The sequence below is a fragment of the Solenopsis invicta genome, chromosome 5 (genome assembly GCF_016802725.1).
Source record: "Solenopsis invicta isolate M01_SB chromosome 5, UNIL_Sinv_3.0, whole genome shotgun sequence".
Classification (NCBI taxonomy): Eukaryota; Metazoa; Arthropoda; class Insecta; order Hymenoptera; family Formicidae; genus Solenopsis; species Solenopsis invicta.
This window is the reverse complement of record NC_052668.1, coordinates 2,402,167-2,421,072: the sequence shown is the minus strand read 5'-3', so window position 1 is coordinate 2,421,072 and position 18,906 is coordinate 2,402,167. Positions and strand designations below refer to the sequence as shown.

The following is an 18,906-nucleotide window of genomic DNA, read 5'->3' as shown; positions in this document are numbered from 1 at the left end:
GACGACGACGGACAAGAGAGATATCCCTCGCTAGACGGAACTAGCCGACGCTCGCGACGACATCTATCGCTGCCGCGATTATTGAGGGTTGAGATGCTGCCCTGACAGCGCGCTATTTTCAAAATGTAAAATAAATGCAATGTGATTGAAATGATTAATTATGAGCGTGAACACACCGTCCACCAAGATTAAGCAATTAATCTTTATTTGTCCACAGGTAATTTGCATAACTTGGTGATGGCTCGCTTGACGATACCATTAGCCGTGCGAACAGTGGCCACTCGCACTAGACCATCTTTGCCAGCGAGCGTTTCAATCACACGATCACTCTTCCATTTCAGAGGGGGAAGATTATCCTCCTGTAGCAATACAAAATCGTTGATCTTGAGATTCTTCTTAGTCTTCTTCCATTTAGTGCGACTTTGCAGATTGGCTATATACTCCGTCGCCAATCGTTGCCAGAATCCTTGAACGGCTCTTTGTATTGATTCCCAGCGATCAAGTCTATTAAGTTTAAGTCCACTTCTGGTAGGCTCGTTAAAGGTTCGCCTATCAGAAAATGACCTGCAGTCAAAAGTTGTAGATCCGAAGGATCCGACGATAAAGGCGACAAGGGCCTGGAGTTCAAGCAGGCTTCTATTTGAACTAACGCCGTTGTTAACTCCTTGAATGTGAATAAAGTATTGCCCATTACTCGCTTTAGATGAAACTTGCAGGATTTTATTCCCGCTTTCCATATACCTCCCAGATGGGGAGAATATGGAGGAATGAAGCTCCACTCGATGTTCATCTCTTGCAAGGTATCACCTACAGCTCTATCGATAGAGGTACGAACAAATGAATAAAATTCTTCAAGTTCACAATCTGCTCCCACGAAGTTCGTGGTGTTATCACTGCAAATCTTGCGTGGCAACTCTCTTCGTCCCACGAATCTTTGTAAAGCGGCTAGAAGTGCAGCCGTGGATAGTTCACTGACGGCTTCCAAATGGACAGCCTTGATTGCAAAGCAGACAAACAAAGCTATGTACGATTTACACATTTTTCTGCCACATCCTTTATTAACGAGCGTGACGACCGGACCTACGAAATCCACTCCTGAGATCAAAAATGCTCTGGAAGGTTGGATGCTTCTATCGGCTGGCAGCGATCCCATTGCTTGAATTAATCTCTTTGGATTGTTTTTAACACACCATACACAAGCACGGCAAATCTGACGAATCAAGTTCCTGGCGTTCAATGGCCAGTATTGTCTACGTATTGAAGCGAGTAGCAGCGCGGCCCTGCATGTAATAGAGCACGATGTTCCCTTTCAATAATCAAACGAGTTATCTTGCATTTGGCAGGTAGTAATATGCTTTCTCGCGAAGTTCGAAGGCGTTTCATAAAGGCAACCGCTCACCTTAAGGATACCGTTTTCATCCAAAAAAGCGTGCAGTTGCTGCAACTGGCTAGTTCGGATTAACTGCTTATGATTTCGCAATTGTATTACATCCTTCTTGAAGTGAAGATTTTGCGAATACTTAATCATTGCCTGATGAGTTTCTGTCAATTCTGACATAGACGACCTGATTAGAATTCTGTCGTCTGGACTCTTGCGACAATTCGAAATGAACCTGAAGCAATAGGCTAATGATCGTACAATTTTTGTTAATGTAGAACAATCCTCGACAATCTTGTGAATGACATCGTTCGGAACTGAATGCAAATTCAAATTGCAAATTTGAGCGTTTTTCTTGTACTCCATCTTGGCGAAAGCAAAATCGTCGTCAATCTGGCATATTAATTTCTCTTCACTGGTGGATCGCACAACCATTTGGGGCCGTGCCACCACAGCGAATTATCTAGAAGTTGTGTAGGTGTAGCTCCTCTGGATATTAAATCCGCGGGATTCTCAGAACTTTTCACGTGTCTCCAATGTATAGCCGGCAGAATGTCGGTGATTTCAGACACTTGATTACCTACGAAAGGTTTCCATCGATTCGAATCTCCTCGTAACCAGTAAAGGACCACCATCGAGTCCGACCAAGCACGTATTTCGTCAATGGGCACAGTTAACGTTCGTTTTACATTGTTAATTAATCTTGCTAACAATACTGCGCTGCACAATTCCAACCTAGGAATTGATTGCCTTTTTAGGGAAGCAACTCTCGTCTTTAAACATAATAAATTGACAAATATCTCATTAGAATGACAATTAATAGATCTTATATAAAGATATGCGCTGTATGCATTTTCGAATGCATCGCAAAAACCACATATTGAAACTCGACTGTTTCCCAAATGGTTAATAACTAATCGCGGTATACGCAATACATTTACGTCAATCAAATTCGATTGAAAATCTTGCCATTTAATTAAAACTGTTTCTGGGAGAGGATCATCCTAATCCAACTTAGTTTTCCATAAACCTTGCATCAGAATCTTTGCGCTTGTCAGAACTGGACCGATTAATCCTAGAGGATCGAAAAGCTTACTTATAGCCGACAAAATTTCACGCTTTGTGGATGCACTTAATGTTTTTTGAGCCGTGAATCAAAACTCATCTGAGTTAGGATTCCATTCGAGACCTAATGTTCTGATAACATCATTTGTCTCTGTATCTAAACTTGTACTGGACTCTCACAATTCTGTAAGAACATTTTTTAATGCAAGACTCGAATTTGAACACCATTTATGGGCTTCAAATTTTCTCTTGGATAACAAATTGACTAATTGCTTTTGCAAAATTTGTGCATCCTTGATCGTGTTTGCACCGGTAATTATATCGTCCAAGTACGTATCATTTAACAACGCTTGAGTTGCCAATGGATAGCACTCTGAACCTTCAGTAGCGAGTTGCCTCAAGCATCGTATCGCTAGATATGACGCGCACGCTTAACCATAGGTAACCGTATTTAATTGATACTCTCTTACGGGATCATCTTACGGGATTGAGAACCTCCATAGAATGCGTTGAAAATTACGATCGTCGCTGTGTACCGACACTTGGCGATACATTTTTTGCAGATCGGCAGTTATCGCTATATCATAAAATCTGAATCTAATAACAATGTCAACTAAATTGTCTTGCAACGTGGGCCCGACAAAAAGAGCATCATTCAGTGACGTAGCTTTACTATTTTTAAACGATGCGTCAAACACAACACGTAGCTTATTACTACTGCTACTCTCTTTGAGCACTCCATGGTGAGGGAGATAGACCATGTTTTCGCAATTATCTAAAGGTTTGCTTGCGATCGACATATGCCCTAATTCGATATATTCGGACATGAACTTTGCATATCGAGTATAAAAGGCGTTATTGCCCTTGAACCTGCGTTCAAGTTGATACAATCGTCTCAATGCTATTTCCTTGTTGTTACCAATAAGCTTGTTTTTTTTGCGAAATGGCAACCTTACAATGAATCTACCGTCATCCTCTCGCGTAGTATTTCGCTCTAAATGTCGCTCGCACTCCATTTCGTCAAAGGATAGGTTTCCTATCTTATTATCATCATAGCTTTCCAGTTTCCAAAATCTTTCAAGATCTTTGCTCAATGAATCTTCAGACTTTAAGGAACAAATCATCGCACATAATGATTCTTGCTTGTGGAATTAATCCTTTAACGCGGTAGGTTGTATGGAGCCAGTTATCACCCAACCAAATTTGGTATTTTGCAGAATCAACCGATTTTCACCAAGATAGATTTTGCCCGTTTCTGGCAAATCATAGTAAAATTCCACTCCTAGCAACATGTCTATTGGACCAAGTTTGTAAAATTCAGAGTCAGCCAAACTAATGTCATTCGGAATTTTCGACTGCTCATACTCTATCCTCATGGATGGCAGACATTTAGCAATCTTTGGCACGATAAAACATTGAACGTTCGTCTCAAAACTGGAATGCTTTGACTTAATGTGCACATCGCACGAATTGTAAATTTTGTTTTCTGTATCGTTCAAACCGGAAACGATTTCTGAAACTCTGCATCGTTTTAATCCTAGCTTATTGTGTATATCTCTTGTTACGAAATTGGCTTCGCTCGCGCTATCTAGAAGCACACGCAATTGAACCACGGAACCATCACGCCGAATAGCTTCAACGACAGCAGTGACCATAAGCACGTGACGTCAGGAATTATTTGAAGCATGATGCACCGACATATTATTTACCGATTTTTCCTTGTTTGCTTCATCTTGAGATTGCGAAATGACTGGTTTATCTATAGATGCTTTATTTTCCTGCGCTAAGTGATGTATTGTACCTTTGCGTACACTTTCGACAATGACCCATTTTACAATTTTTAACAAAGTGATCATTTCTAAGACAATTTATGCAAAGTCTCAACGTTTGACTTCATTGATGCGATCGGGTACCGATAATGCTAGAAACTTGTCACAGTAATAGATAAAGTGATTTTCATCATTGCAAAAATAGCACTTACCGGAGCCTAATGAGGCTGTTAACGTTGTTTTTTCAATTGACTCGCCTTTGTTATACAATTGAGATTTCATACCTGTCGTTACAGATCCTTTGTTTGCTCACCTTCTTTGTTAGGCTTTTCTATTTTATCGACCGTCCTTGACTCAATCCGCTCTAACGTTCGGCATTTTCCTCTAAGAAATTCCAACATGTCTGCCAGACTAGAATTCTCGCTAGATTTTATCTCTTCTTCCCAAGCACGAAGAGTTTTGACGTCAACCTTTGTTTCTATCATGTGTAAGACAAGCTCGTCCCAAGCTTCTGTAGGGGAACCTAGAACATTTAGTACTCACCCAAGTGCCTGGAAGCATAGTCTATTAATTCACGAAGTGCCCTCGAGGACTCCTTCGTTACTGCGGGCATGGCAAATAAGCATTGAATGTGCTTCTTTTTGAGTGACCTGGGATCGTCATATCGCTGTCGCAATAAGTCCCACGCGGTTCTATAGTTTTGGCTAGTTAATTCAGTCGATTCGATGATTTTCGCGGTTTCATCGGAAACAGACGACGATATTGAAATTTTTCAATGTCCGACAAATGTGGCTTATCGTGTATAATGAAACAAAAATTGTCAAAAAAGAATTTCCACTCCTCGATTTTACCGTCAAATTGCGGAAGTTTTATCGTAGGGAGCTTAACCCTATTGTCGACGTTATGCGAATTTGCTGTAATGGCTACGCGATCGAGAATGTCTGTTTGGCGTGCAAGAATGGCCGCGATTGCCTCGTTTTCTTCACTTGGTGTCATGGCCGACACATTGCTGTGCGCACCGCTCCCGATACGTTGTATCAGCTCGGATTGCTGTTGCAACAATTGAACGATTGTACCGCTTAACTCGATACCTTCCGATGGCACTCTCAAAAATCGTTTTAATACAGATTTTACCTCGAAGTATTTCTGTTCAAATACCTCTTCTTCCGCGGTGTCGTCTTCGCTGAGATCGCTCACCTTCTCTAGCAATTGCGTTTGGATAGCCTCAAAGCCTCGATAAATCTCCTCTAGCTTTTCTAACCTTGACTCGGCTTGCTCCTTGTCAAGCTCGCCTCTCTCTTCGACAATTTGCAGCGTTTGCGTTCTCAACCTTGTGAGCTTCGCCTTTACGTATTCACGTGCCTTCCTCAGATTGCCGGCGTTTTCCGACATCTTGGATCTATTGCTTGGTTAACTTGTCTTGTGGAATTGCCATAAATGCGTTCACGTATTTTCCGAATCAGACTCGAATCGTATCTGGACTGTGATTCGACCTCGATCCGGCTCGAAAGACCATTTGTTAAATAGCAAAATTGAATTCGAAAACAAAACCTTTACAAGCTCTCGATGCTCGGGTACAGAACAACAGAAAAAGAATAGGTGTCTACAACGACGACGGACAAGAGAGATATCCCTCGCTAGACGGAACTAGTCGACGCTCGCGACGACATCTATCGCTGCCACGATTATTGAGGGTTGAGTTGCTGTCCTGAGAGCTATTTTCAAAACGTAAAATGAATGCAATGTGATAGAAATGATTAATGATGAGCGTGAACAAATCCCAATCAATACTTCGTTAGATCATAAAAAACGGTTAACTTTTACAAGTTTCATGGCTTTTCCTATACAAGTATTTCGTAGTTTCGACCAGACAAATCTAAAAGTTTAGAGAAATCGTTCAATAATTGTTGAAGACACAGGTCAAGACAGCAAATTTGAAAAAAATTTGCAGAATCGGCATTTGGATTGCGCGGGTAATAAGGTAAGGAAAAAACTTTAATCTGAAAATCGACCGAAACATGTCGAGTCCTGTTTTCGAACACAGCCCAGCAATTGCGCTTCGTAGATTTGCGATCGGTGCTAAACAAATTAATCAAACGAATAAAGAACGTTTCTTGTTTGTTAGCCTGAGATGCTGAAGAGCTCAGATCTCAGTTTCAGTCGAGTAATACTATAATAAACACTGCTGCAGGTACTTAAAAAGTGTGAACGATTTATAAACTGTACTTAGCCGCACCTTTTAATATAAAGAGTTTTCACTTTTTATTAAAATTCTACATACCAATATGTCAACAGGACGTGGTAGAAAAAATGCCACTGAATAGACTGAAGTTTTAAAAATAGATGGCGATTCGAAATGTAAGTGTAAATATTGCAATGACCAAATTAGTTGCAAAATTGAAAAAATTTGAGCTCATTTACAATAATATAAAGCTCGAAATTGCCAAGAAAATAATGCAATCAATGAAGTCTCGGTATTATTTGAAAAATCCTAAACAAAAATGACATCTGTGGAAACAGGTAAAATTGTTTAGAAATTATTATCACTATAAATAATTTATCTGATTCTTGCAGTTGTTTGAAAAATGTTCTTTCTTGTCCAATAATAATATGCAATATGAGCACTTTCAACTTTTAATTCAAAATTCTTAGTATAAACTCGAAATTTTATTCTCAAATTTTTTTTCAACTAGCTAAATAAATTTTAAAAGTTATGTAAAAACAAAATTTTTAAGTAAAAGCATATTGTAGATATTGTAGTAATATTTTAATTTAATTAATTAACTTATTTTAAATAAATTTCAAATTTATTGTAATTAACTAGTTAATTTTATTAATAACATTTTATGTTAATTAAATGCATTGTTTTTATTATTTACAAATTATTATTTATAAATTTTAGTTTTAGGTTTGATGCTATACAATACCTTAATCTATAATTATAAAACATACCATTAAATTGTAAAATCAAATAGTTGCAATTATCATTTATATCAGTATTAAACAAAAAACATAATAACAAATATTTCATATTCATTTATTTAGAGGAAAACCAAAAGCAAACAGATATGCATGATTCACCTCAAATTAAAAAGAAAAAAGTTCAGAACGCAATTACGAATTTTGTTATTAAAACTATTATACAAGCCTTCAACAAATATAAGTCAATCAGAGTATTGCAGAATTCTTTTACGCAGCAACTCTTCCATTTAATGCTGCACAACTAAAAAGTTTTGAAACAATGATTCAAAATTTACGACCAGGATATAAACCTCCTTTATCAAAAATGATCGAAGGACAACTTTTGGATGCCACATATGAAAAAACCGAAGTCGATCTAAAAGAAAAGTTTCAATCAAAAAGCGTAATACTTAGGATAGATGATTGGTCGAATGTTCAAAATAATCCTATCCAGGCAATAAGTTTGCATATGGGTAATGAAAGTTTTCTTTTTAATGGTTATGATTCAGAGAAGAAAAGATGTGCTGAGGTTGTAGAAACTGGTATAAAAGAATGTGAAGAAAAGTACGACGCAAAGGTTTTTTCTTCATACCTCGGTCGAAAGTACGCACTTTCGTCCCTAATAGCAGGGACAAAAGTTTAACATTTACTCCCTGTGAGAAGTACACGCGCGCCCTCTATAACGCCGGGAGAAAAAGAATTTCTCATGCGCATTTATACTCGTAACTAGGAACTATTTCTTCTGTCGCTACAACAAATTGTTAACCGCTGTCATTACTGTTGCTACCTCTAACCTTAAAAATCATTATCAATATTGTGCTGTCGTCAGTTAATTTAATATTCAAGTATTATTAAAGTCAATTCAACAACCCAGCAAAAATGAACAATACGTCATCTGATGAATCCGTAGACGAGGAAGATGTTATACGAAATTTCGATGCAGAAGCGCGATTGATAATAAATACAGATACGTTACCAAAGAAATCTGTTGATCGATACAATCTTGTTTACGACACGTATAAAAAGTGGCAGATAGAATACAAAACTTTACTGTCAAACTCTGCAGAAAATAATTTGATTGTGTATTTTAAGGAACTATCTAAAAAATTAAAGCCGTCAACTATATGGAGTGTTTGGTCAATTTTAAAAAGTACATTAAATACAAGAGACAATGTTAACATAAATAATTTTCTTAACTTGAAAGCTTTAGTCAAAAATAACTCTAAAGGATACAAACCGAAAAAGTCCTCGGTCTTGAAATGGGATGAAATTTTAAAATTTATTAATAATGCACCAGACTATGTTCACTTAGCTTCAAAGGTTAGTATTTATATTAATTTTTATTTATTGCTTAATGTTTCATTTTTTTAATGCATACTTTAATTAATAATAATAAATTAATTCATCATGACATGTAAATCGATTTACTATAATAATTGCAGGTTATTTTAATCTTTGGCATATGTGGAGCTCTTAGATGTGATGAACTTACGAAACTTAAAATTCAAGATGTAGAAAACAACGGTAATAAGTATCTTGTTTCTATTCATGAATCAAAAAATGACATGTCTCGACAATTTATTATTGGAGACCTTTTTTATAAGAAAGTTACTCAGTACATGTCACTGAGGCCTAAAGATCAATTTACTGATAGATTTTTTATCCAGTATCATAAAGGGAAGTGTCAACGTCAGGTTATTGGCAAGAATAAAATTGGGGAGACACCTCAAATTATAGCTGCATACCTTAATTTAGAAAATCCAAAACAGTACACCGGTCATTGCTTTCGTAGAACGGGTGCTACGCTTTTATCCAACTCAGGAGCAAGCACTACCATGCTTAAACAACTAGGTGGATGGAAGTCACTTACAATAGCACAAGGTTACTTTTTTATTTATTTAATTAAATTATAGATATTTCCTATCATTTACTAGTTGTATAAATACATAAAAATTTAATACTCTGTTAACTATTCAGATACTACACATTTTTATCTTAATATAATATCTTACCTTAATATAATATCTTACCTATAAATGATTTAATTATTTACAGGTTACGTCGAAAATTCGTTAAAAAATAGAGAAAAAATTTATGAACGTATTACTAATGCTACTGTATCTAATGATCATCTGAATCCACAACCATCGACTAGTAAAAATTATTCTAGTGGCACAATAACTGCAAATAAAAATTTGAAATCTACTGAACCAAATGATAATTCCGATGATTTTTCTGATGATTTTATAATAAGTAAAGATGATCTAGTAGCAATTGATAAATTAAATCAGTTAACAACAACAAAACCTCCAATAACCTCGGTTACAACACAGACAAAAAGAAAAGTACTAACAGAATCTAATAAACCATTACCTTCAACTCATTTTATGTCATTACCACCAATTCCATCACTCTTTGTTAAAAAACAAGAAAATGAACCACCGTTAAAAATGAAAAAACATTATGAAACTAATACTCATACTGGTAAACTATCATCAGAATGCTTATCTACAAATTTAAATTTTAATAATCAAATTATGAATTTTCAAAACTGTATATTTACCGAAGATATTATTTCTAACTGCTCTAATATTAAGTTTGAAAACTGTGTTTTTTATGGAAATTTCATTAATAATTGTGATAATTCAAATGAAAATGAAAACGATAAAAAAAAACGCAATAAGAGTTTTTAGGTTATAATATGTTTTGTTTTATAAATTTTATTATTGTTTTGTCTTATTTCGAGGGAATTTGCACTATCCTCGGCGACTTGCGTCGTTTGCGTACTTGGACGCTTATTCTTGCGATTTTGAAATGATGGTGACACAAATTAATAAATATATAAATTTTTATTGTCAACCGTAAAAGAATGTGACTCTCTCTGAGGTTGCGTGAGAACTAAACTAGTGGAGGGGCCGACTTCACACACACAGACGAAGCGAAGTCCCCTAAAATGAACGCAATATGGCGGGCGCGCTAGTGAGACGTAAAGGGCGCTCTCGCGCTAGTGATACATGAATGGCGCTCTCGCGCTAGTGAAACGTCACGATACATGCGCGGCTAATTTAAATCATGGTAAACTCAACATACCGCCGCCCTTGAAAGCACCAGCTTTCAACATCAAAGAAACGACAAAAAAAAACTGCACACGGCATGTGGATCGCTAACTTATACACTAACGAAAAATTGAATACAACAAAACACGCATAAAGTACAGTGGTATAAGTTTAACTAAGATGATACATATACTCTGATGCTTATTCCTCCACGGGTAAAACACACAGCCGCGTGATTGGGCGCTTATACACTCCCTTAGGAGTTCGCACGGTGGCGACGCGAACAACACCGTCATCACCCGGATGAATCTGCTCTATCCGACCCAGACTCCAACATAGTGGTGGTAAATTGTCCTCTTGTAATAATATCATCTGCCCAATTTTGATGGGTTTGCTAATTGTGTTCCATTTAATACGTGATTGGCACGTATGAAGATATTCTTTCACCCAACGGCGCCAGAAATACTGTTTTAATTTTTCAACACGTTGCCATCGTGATAATTTGTTGATGGGCAAAGTTTCAAGGCTAGGCTCAGGATACGCCGTGATTGGACATCCAATTAAAAAATGTGCCGGAGTAAGGGCATTCAAATCACTGGGGTCGTTGGATAAAGGGGTGAGTGGCCTAGAGTTCAATATAGCTTCTACCTGTGTCAACAAAGTGAGCAGTTCATCACGTTTCAAAGATGCTTCGCCAGTAATACGCTTCAAATGAAATTTGGTACTCTTAATAGCCGCCTCCCAAATGCCACCCATATGTGGAGCTCTGGGTGGGATAAAATGCCATTTTATTTTTTCCAGGGCCATAAAATCGACAATTTTTTGCTTAAGACTATCAGTTTTAAATAATTCATACAATTCATTTAACTCACGTTTTGCTCCTACAAAGTTTAACCCATTATCTGAATATATGTCGGTGGGGCGTCCTCTCCGACTTATGAATCGCTTAAATACATTCAAATATGTTTCTGAGGACAAATCTGCCGCTAGCTCAATATGAACAGCCTTAGTGGCTAGACAAATAAATAGTGCTATATAGCACTTAATGGTTTTAGAGTTCTTTCTTTGACCTTCCTTGTAAAGGAATGGCCCTGCGTAATCAACGCCACATTTTTGAAAAACATATTTTACCGATCTTACCCGTGTTTCAGGCAAATCTGCCATTAATGTGTTACTTAATGTAGGAGCATTACGCACACATGTAACACATTTTTTTATCATGCTTCGCACCGTACTTCGAGCTGACGTTGGCCAATAATTTTGCCGAATGGCTGACAAGGTAGCTTGCGCTCCCGCGTGTAAGTGACGCTCATGCTCGTATTTAATAATTAATTGTGTAAAGGCATGTTTGCCTGGCAAAAGAATAGGATGTTTATATTGATAAGAAATATCCGCGTTGACCAATCGACCACCGACTCTTAAAATACCATGCATATCTATAAAAGGTTTTAACCTTAAAATATTACTGTTTTTGTTTAAACATCTATTAACCTTAATTGAATGCATTTCCGCCTTGAAGGCATCGTGCTGCACTAACCTTACCAACGCTATTCGAGATTGTTCCAACTCTTCAATCGTTAAAGGTTGAACCTTAACTGAATCTTTATTATTCACGTGTAACATTTTTATTCCTTTTATTTTGCAATTTTTTGTGAATCTATGACAAAAGGCAACGACGCGTATAAGACGTGAAAACTTGGAAAAACGATTAAAAATGTCATATTGTGGTTTAGCTTCTATACCACTGACTAATGCTGCAACCCTTCCTTCGGGTAGTTCTATGTCTGATGTGTGAAAATTCTCAGAAGGCCATTCGTTTTCATTTAATTTCAACCATGATGGTCCGAACCACCATATATCTAGGTCTCCTAATAAGTCAGGCATAACGCCTCGAGAAAGTGGATCAGCAGAGTTTTCAAGACTAGGCACATGCCTCCAATCGCTAATGTCAGTGAGACGCTGTATTTCCGCTATACGATTAGCTACAAATGGTGTCCATTTACGACTACATGATCGTAACCAACACAATACAATACGAGAATCAGTCCAAAAATACATAGACCTTATCACTACTGGTAAACAACTCCTTACCTTTAGTGTAAGTTGAGCTAACAACAATGCTCCACAGAGCTCGAGACGTGGTATGGATAAAGCCTTAAGGGGAGCCACTCTGGATTTGGAACATAACAGGCGAACTTCAACCTGACCATTACGAGAAATAGATTTAACATACAGACATGCCCCATAAGCTTGTTGACTCGCGTCCGAAAATCCGTGAATTTCTACATTTTGCATTTCATTACACACGACCATGCGTGGTATTCCGATATTCCTAAGTATTTGCAACTTGCCTTCGTATTCCCTCCAAAGTGTATGCGATTCATTTGATATAGACTCATCCCAATCTAGTTTAGAACGCCATAACTCTTGCATCAAAAGCTTGGCAATTATAACGGATGGACCCAACAACCCCAAGGGGTCAAATATCAAAGCTATTCTGGATAAAATGCTACGCTTGGTAGGCTTTTCCAACGGTTGATGATGTCCTATGCTTGTGAATTTGAATATGTCAGATTCGCAATTCCAACTTACACCGAGAGCTCTAGTCTCATTGCTATGATCAACAGCTAAACTAAATTCCTTGCTACAAGGCACCTTGCTATCTCGCAAAGATGCATGATTTGATGACCACTTCGTTAATTCAAATCCACCTCGTTTAAGTAGTTCTGTGGCTTGCTCCTTGATCTTTAATGCTTGCTTTAATGTAGACGCTCCTGTCAATAAATCATCTACATAAAAATCACGTAAGGTGACCTTTGATCCAATGGGAAATGATTCTGCCTCATCTTCTGCAAGTTTTCTAATAGTTCTAATAGCTAAAAACGACGCCGGAACTGTTCCGTATGTAAGTGTAAGGAGTTCAAAACCCTTCAAATCGTCTTGTGGAGATTCACGCCAGAAGATACGTTGAAAGCATGTCTGGGATTCATCGATAAGAACCTGCCTGTACATTTTACAAACATCAGCAGTCATTGCATATTGAGGAATACGAAAACGCGTGAGGATCGAAAACAAATCGTCTTGAACTGTCGGTCCGGCTAACAGTGTGTCATTCAATGATAATCCCGACGTGGTCCGGCACGACGCATCGAACACTACTCTTAACTTAGTCGTAGTGCTACTTTCTTTAATAACCGTATGATGCGGTAAATAATACGAGAGTTTGTCGTTCGTAAGATCCTTGATTTCACGCATGTGATTTAAGTTAATATATTCTCGCATAAAATTTTTGTACTGTAAATAGACTGCGGGTTGAGTTGTTAGACGCCTTTCCAAGTTAAGAAAGCGACGCCTTGCGATCTCCATCGAGTCGCCCAATTGCTGAATTTTCTCTTCGTTCACAGGTAATTTAACTATAAACCGACCTTCTTTGTTACGCCTAACATTCTGTTGAAAGTGCGTTTCACATAGTTGTTCATTGAGAGTACGAGGTGCTGTATTAGCAGAAGAAATATCATGCTCAACCTCCCAGAATTTCGAAATGGAGTCATTTAGTTTGTCGACCGCAGTAACGTGACAGACTGGTGTCGCTATATTCGAGCAATCGAACGATGGACCTCCGACCACCCACCCTAGCTTTGTTTTCTGCAACGTAGGATGAGCCTTGCACGATTTAATCTGACCGACACATAAAAGTGGCCAAAATAATGGAGCTCCGATGAGCATATCAATATCACTTGGAATGTTAAAGTTAGGATCTGCTAGTGCTAAATTTGACGGGATGTTATAATCTGACATCGGATGAAATTCTTGAGGAATACTTTGTATAATACTATGAAGGATTATGCATTCAATAGTTTTAGTATATGCATTAACTCGAGATCGAAAAGTGACATTGACTATTCTTTTTGATTCGAATTGTCCTTCTGCTGCACCAGACATTGAAATGTGAAAATCTCGTACATTAAGTTGTAATTTATTTGCAAAATTTTCTGTAATGAAATTCAACTGCGAACCACTATCTAATAGAACTTTACAACCATGGGTTTGTCCTCTGGAATCGTACACACTGACTATAGCGGTGGCAAGCAAAACATTACAAGCATTACTCATCTGAGTGCATTGAGTTACTACCGGCGATGGCGAGTCAGATGAAGACTCATTTGCCTTAGACAGTGAAGCTGTCTGTTGCTGATCTTTTTTTGCTTCAAAATGTAATAATGTGTTGTGTGTCTTTCCACATTTACGACAAGAACTAGCTGTACAATTTTTAGCCTGATGTGATCCCGCCTTTAAACAATTGATACATAAATGTGCATTCTTAGCGACTTCAAAACGCCTTTCGACAGGAAGATTACGGAATGATTCACATTGAAAAATCAAGTGCTTACCCTTACAATGTATACAAGATTGATTATTTGTAACTACGTGCGCAGTAGGATATTTGGCCTTCTGTGAATTGTTCGTTACATCAGAGTTCACACGTCCTGTTGATTTGTTTGATATCGTTTCCAAGGCTTGACATCTTTTTGCCAAAAAATCTGTAAGTTCCTTGAATGTTGGTATTGTCGTGTCTGTACAACTCGTTTCCCATTCTTTGATCGTAGTGGAATCAAGCTTAGTCAACACCAGATGAACCATCACATCATCCCATGTGTCAACTGGTCTCTGTAATGCCTTAAGAGCCCTGAAATGTTTAAGCACATTGTCGAGTAACCCACGCAATGCTGTGCAATTTTCTTTATGAATTGGAGCAATCTCAAATATCGCCTTAATATGTGTTTGTACTATACGCCTCTTATTATCGAAACGTTCGCTTAACAATTGCCATGCTTCGGCATAATTATCTGTTGTGATATCGAAAGATTTAATAACTTCCGCCGCCTTGTCTTTTAATGACGAGCGCAAATAATGGAATTTTTGAATAGACGACAATTTTTCATTAGCGTGAATGAGTTTATCAAATGAATCATGAAAGGTGTACCACTCTTCATACGAACCAGAAAAAGTAGGCAACTGTATTTTCGGCAATCGAATATTTGAGTCTGAATTATGTTGAGACGTAACTACTTGATTAGACACACTAGTGCTCGGTCGTGATTCTATCTGAGATTGTTCAATTACATTAATGCGCTGCTCATGTAAAGACATGAGTTGAAAATACGCTTCTTCAAACCGCGCACGATCTTCCACATATGCTGCAGTCACAGTCGTGTCCTTGTCTATCGCTAAACATTCGAGTCGCGATTGCACTTCGTCGTATTGTTCGAATAACTCCGCTAGTTTTTTCTTGCGCTCAATTAACTCAAATTTCGTTGCACGCAACGCTTGTGCGGACTCTAGAAATGTTTTGAGCCGCGTGACCGAGCCCTTTATGCTCGTTCGCCGTGTTTTCGCTTCAGCTTCCGTAAGACTCATCGCGCCTTTTTATACAATGACTGAAAACGATTGACTTACGTGTGTATGACAATGTATACCAATGTATTGTTACGTATGTTACATCGAGTCGTCGACGCAGCAATGCAGTCGTGTGTTGATGCTTCAATGAATGCCAGCTGTAGCCTTGAGTGTGTCCCGTCTACGCTGTCCAAACCTCCTTCCGTCGAAGTAGTTAATCCTCCATGCAGTGGTATGGAAGTTTCGAGAATGCTCGGCGTCCGTAATGGCGGATCCGAGCTTGCGACAATTTGAGATGCTGTAGCGCGTGATATGTAACGCCAACCTTTTATGGTGTATGTCTCAGCCGTCTTTGGTTATGTCCGAAAACGATAGATTCCAGGCCGATGTGAATTAGGCTGATAATTGCAATATGTGCTTCCAGCTCACGCACCGAATATACCATTCGGATTTATGCTTCTAGACGCGTGCCAATATGGCTGTGCACGCGTTGTATGAGAGATCTTTTACGACGACGTATCCGGCTCGAAGGACCAATGTTTTGTCTTATTTCGAGGGAATTTGCACTATCCTCGGCGACTTGCGTCGTTTGCGTACTTGGACGCTTATTCTTGCGATTTTGAAATGATGGTGACACAAATTAATAAATATATAAATTTTTATTGTCAACCGTAAAAGAATGTGACTCTCTCTGAGGTTGCGTGAGAACTAAACTAGTGGAGGGGCCGACTTCACACACACAGACGAAGCGAAGTCCCCTAAAATGAACGCAATATGGCGGGCGCGCTAGTGAGACGTAAAGGGCGCTCTCGCGCTAGTGATACATGAATGGCGCTCTCGCGCTAGTGAAACGTCACGATACATGCGCGGCTAATTTAAATCATGGTAAACTCAACAATTATAATTAATATAATTTGTTAAACTAAAGAAAATAAAGACATCTTTGATAAAATGGAATTAATTTATTTTTAAAAGATATGACAGGACTTGACTCTTCGAATGTATTTTATGTCTGCCCCCCCGACCAGCAGCACTCGCTTCGCTCGTGCCGCAAATGTCGAGGGCAGGCATCAAAAACATGCTCATCAACATTTAAAGTGAAAAAAAATAAAATTAATAACGTACTTTCGACCGGCTATGAAAAAAAATCGTATACACTACGCGGGTCAAAAGTTGAAATCTCGGTCCTGCGCGTCATGATGCCCTCGGCTTCGCCTCGGCGCATCATGACGCGCAGGGCCGAAAATTCAACTTTCGGCCCTTGTAGTGTAATATACTATTACCGTAGTTACGGATAATAAAAATAAAATGTCCAAAATGTGGCAAATTTTAAAAGAAAAACAACCAAAGTTAATTGCGTATAGATGCTCGGCACATCTCTTAAATTTAGTAGAAAAAGATGTAACGCCCTCAGACCATACTGCAGAGGATTATTAAAATTCAAAAGTATTTTCGTACACCAAGCACATGGATGGCTAAAAAAAAATGGCCTTATGCCACAAATCCCTAACAAAACCAAATGGAATTTACATCCAGAATGCGTCAGAACCTTTGTCACAAATTATCAAAAATATAGAGAAATTGCTTTGGAGCATGAAAATGAGTTTGATAATTTGATTGCAAATATTTTAAATAATATAGGAATTTACAGCGAATCGGTATATTTAGAAAAACAACTACCGACAGTCGCATCAGCGACTGTCGGTAGTTGTTTTTCTAAATATACCGATTCGCTGTAAATTCCTATATTAAACATTCTGCAGCGTGAGTCAACATACATATCGGAGGCAGTCAAAGTGTAATCTAATTTACTAAATGAAGAAGTTTTACAATCATATAAAATTTTTTTTCAAAAACGATTCAATCAAGCGATTACACCGGTTCATTTACTAGCGCATATGATAAATCCGAAATTTAACAGGCAATATCTGAGTGTCAAACAAAAAGATATCGCCGAGGAATAGATATCTAACAGTTATCCTGAATATCTCTCAGGCGTAATGGCATTTAAAATTAAAGATAATGAATTTTTTCCGAAGATGCTGTTACAAAAAAATATTATTAACGAATTTTTATCTTCAAATTGGTGGAGAATCATGGAAAAAAAACCGAGAAATGTAATAAGCTACCAAAAGGATTCTGCGATTTGTATAGGTGACGATGGATACACACTCGAATCATGGCTAATGACACCTCTGAAGCACGAAATACCAGGCACCTAGGTTCCAATACAATGAGGATTTATGCAGTACCAGATCCTGCGTAGAACGCTTATTTAGAGTTTGGAAGGCAGTATTTTGATATCTATTGTCTCAAAGAAGACTAATGTACGAACCAGGCATGGTCGGAAAAATTGTAAATGCTTGTGCTGTACTGCACAATATGAGAATTGCACACGGCATACAAGATGAAGACATAGAAATGGAAAATGCAGCGTATCATAAGCCAAATATTTTACATCATCCTGAAGACAGACAGTTGCAAGGACCGCCTCTTGCTGTACGCATACAAGAGCGTTTTATTGCTTGGCAATACGGAAGACTTTAAATGATGTTACATATTATTAGGAGTACAAATTGAAAACCGCCGTTTTTTGTCAAAATTTGAGGATTGATTGTTGAAAAATGGTTACATACTTATTCTTGAAAGTATTGTCCATCGCTGGCCACTACTTTCTCCCACCTTTCGGGCAGCATACGAATCCCGCGTCGAAAAAACTGCTCGTCTTTTGCAGCGATCCACGAATCGACCCAGTTTTTGGCCTCTTCGTAATAATGGAAGTGCTGTTCAGCCAGGCCATGCGCCATTGATCGGAACAAGTGGTAATCTGAAGGGGCGATGTCAGGAGAATACGGCGGATGAAGTAAGACGTCCCATTTCAATGTTTCCAGATAGGTTTTAACGACCTGAGCAACATGTGGCCGAGCGTTGTCGTGCAGCAAAATCACTTTTTCGTGTATTTGCTCTATTGTGACCGTTTTTCCTGCAATGCTTGGCTCAAACGCATTAGTTGTGCTTGATAGCGACGTTCTGTGATGGTTTCACCCCAATATACCTCTAACTTTGCGCCTTCAAACTTTTTCACCGATCCGGGACGCTCCTTGTTCTTTATGCCAAAATCACCACTTTTGTAGCGTTGAAACCATTCTCGACAGGTTCTTTCACTAATGGAAGCCTCACCATAAGTTTTTTCAATCACGCGCCTCAGCCGCAGATTTTTTCGAATTGAAGGCAAAAAGCAAAACTTCCCGCAAATGACGCTTATTGGGCACAAATTTCG

General features: G+C 38.2%; 4 protein-coding genes across 4 annotated transcripts; 1 reads left to right on the top strand and 3 right to left on the bottom strand.

Moving 5' to 3' along the window:
* Positions 1-203: 203 nt before the first annotated feature.
* Positions 204-1,744, bottom strand: LOC105205341. The gene is made up of 3 exons (XM_011174693.1): positions 1,323-1,744; positions 742-1,280; positions 204-664 (listed from the first exon to the last, which is right to left on the bottom strand). Exons 1-3 carry the CDS (start codon positions 1,742-1,744, stop codon positions 204-206), a joined length of 1,422 nt encoding a protein of 473 aa, XP_011172995.1.
* Positions 1,745-1,779: 35 nt separating this feature from the next.
* Positions 1,780-3,567, bottom strand: LOC105205342. The gene is made up of 3 exons (XM_011174694.1): positions 2,964-3,567; positions 2,624-2,855; positions 1,780-2,113 (listed from the first exon to the last, which is right to left on the bottom strand). The coding sequence occupies exons 1-3, from the start codon at positions 3,565-3,567 to the stop codon at positions 1,780-1,782; spliced, it is 1,170 nt and encodes a 389-aa protein (XP_011172996.1).
* Positions 3,568-8,745: 5,178 nt separating this feature from the next.
* Positions 8,746-9,866, top strand: LOC120357691 (PHD finger-containing protein DDB_G0268158-like). The gene is made up of 2 exons (XM_039448893.1): positions 8,746-9,054; positions 9,229-9,866. The coding sequence occupies exons 1-2, from the start codon at positions 8,793-8,795 to the stop codon at positions 9,864-9,866; spliced, it is 900 nt and encodes a 299-aa protein (XP_039304827.1). The 5' UTR covers positions 8,746-8,792.
* A 564-nt stretch (positions 9,867-10,430) lies between these two features.
* LOC120357690 lies at positions 10,431-15,647 on the bottom strand. Its single transcript, XM_039448892.1, has one exon. The coding sequence runs from the start codon at positions 15,645-15,647 to the stop codon at positions 10,431-10,433; it is 5,217 nt and encodes a 1,738-aa protein (XP_039304826.1).
* Between the last annotated feature and the right edge of the window lie 3,259 nt (positions 15,648-18,906).

Bases quoted from the DNA above. Each gene is read 5' to 3' on its own strand.
- LOC105205341 (XM_011174693.1), bottom strand. From the start codon at position 1,744: ATGGAGTACAAGAAAAACGCTCAAATTTGCAATTTGAATTTGCATTCA. The intron at 1,281-1,322 runs GTTTGATTATTG...TATTACATGCAG, and splicing joins TGCCAAATGCAAGATAACTC to GGCCGCGCTGCTACTCGCTT. The intron at 665-741 runs GTATATGGAAAG...TTCACATTCAAG, and splicing joins ATATTCTCCCCATCTGGGAG to GAGTTAACAACGGCGTTAGT.
- LOC105205342 (XM_011174694.1), bottom strand. From the start codon at position 3,567: ATGATTTGTTCCTTAAAGTCTGAAGATTCATTGAGCAAAGATCTTGAA. The intron at 2,856-2,963 runs GTAATTTTCAAC...CGTCATATCTAG, and splicing joins GTCGGTACACAGCGACGATC to CGATACGATGCTTGAGGCAA. The intron at 2,114-2,623 runs GTGAGAGTCCAG...ATCAATTCCTAG, and splicing joins AAAAATGTTCTTACAGAATT to GTTGGAATTGTGCAGCGCAG.
- LOC120357691 (XM_039448893.1), top strand. From the start codon at position 8,793: ATGTCACTGAGGCCTAAAGATCAATTTACTGATAGATTTTTTATCCAG. The intron at 9,055-9,228 runs GTTACTTTTTTA...AATTATTTACAG, and splicing joins GTCACTTACAATAGCACAAG to GTTACGTCGAAAATTCGTTA.
- LOC120357690 (XM_039448892.1), bottom strand. From the start codon at position 15,647: ATGAGTCTTACGGAAGCTGAAGCGAAAACACGGCGAACGAGCATAAAG.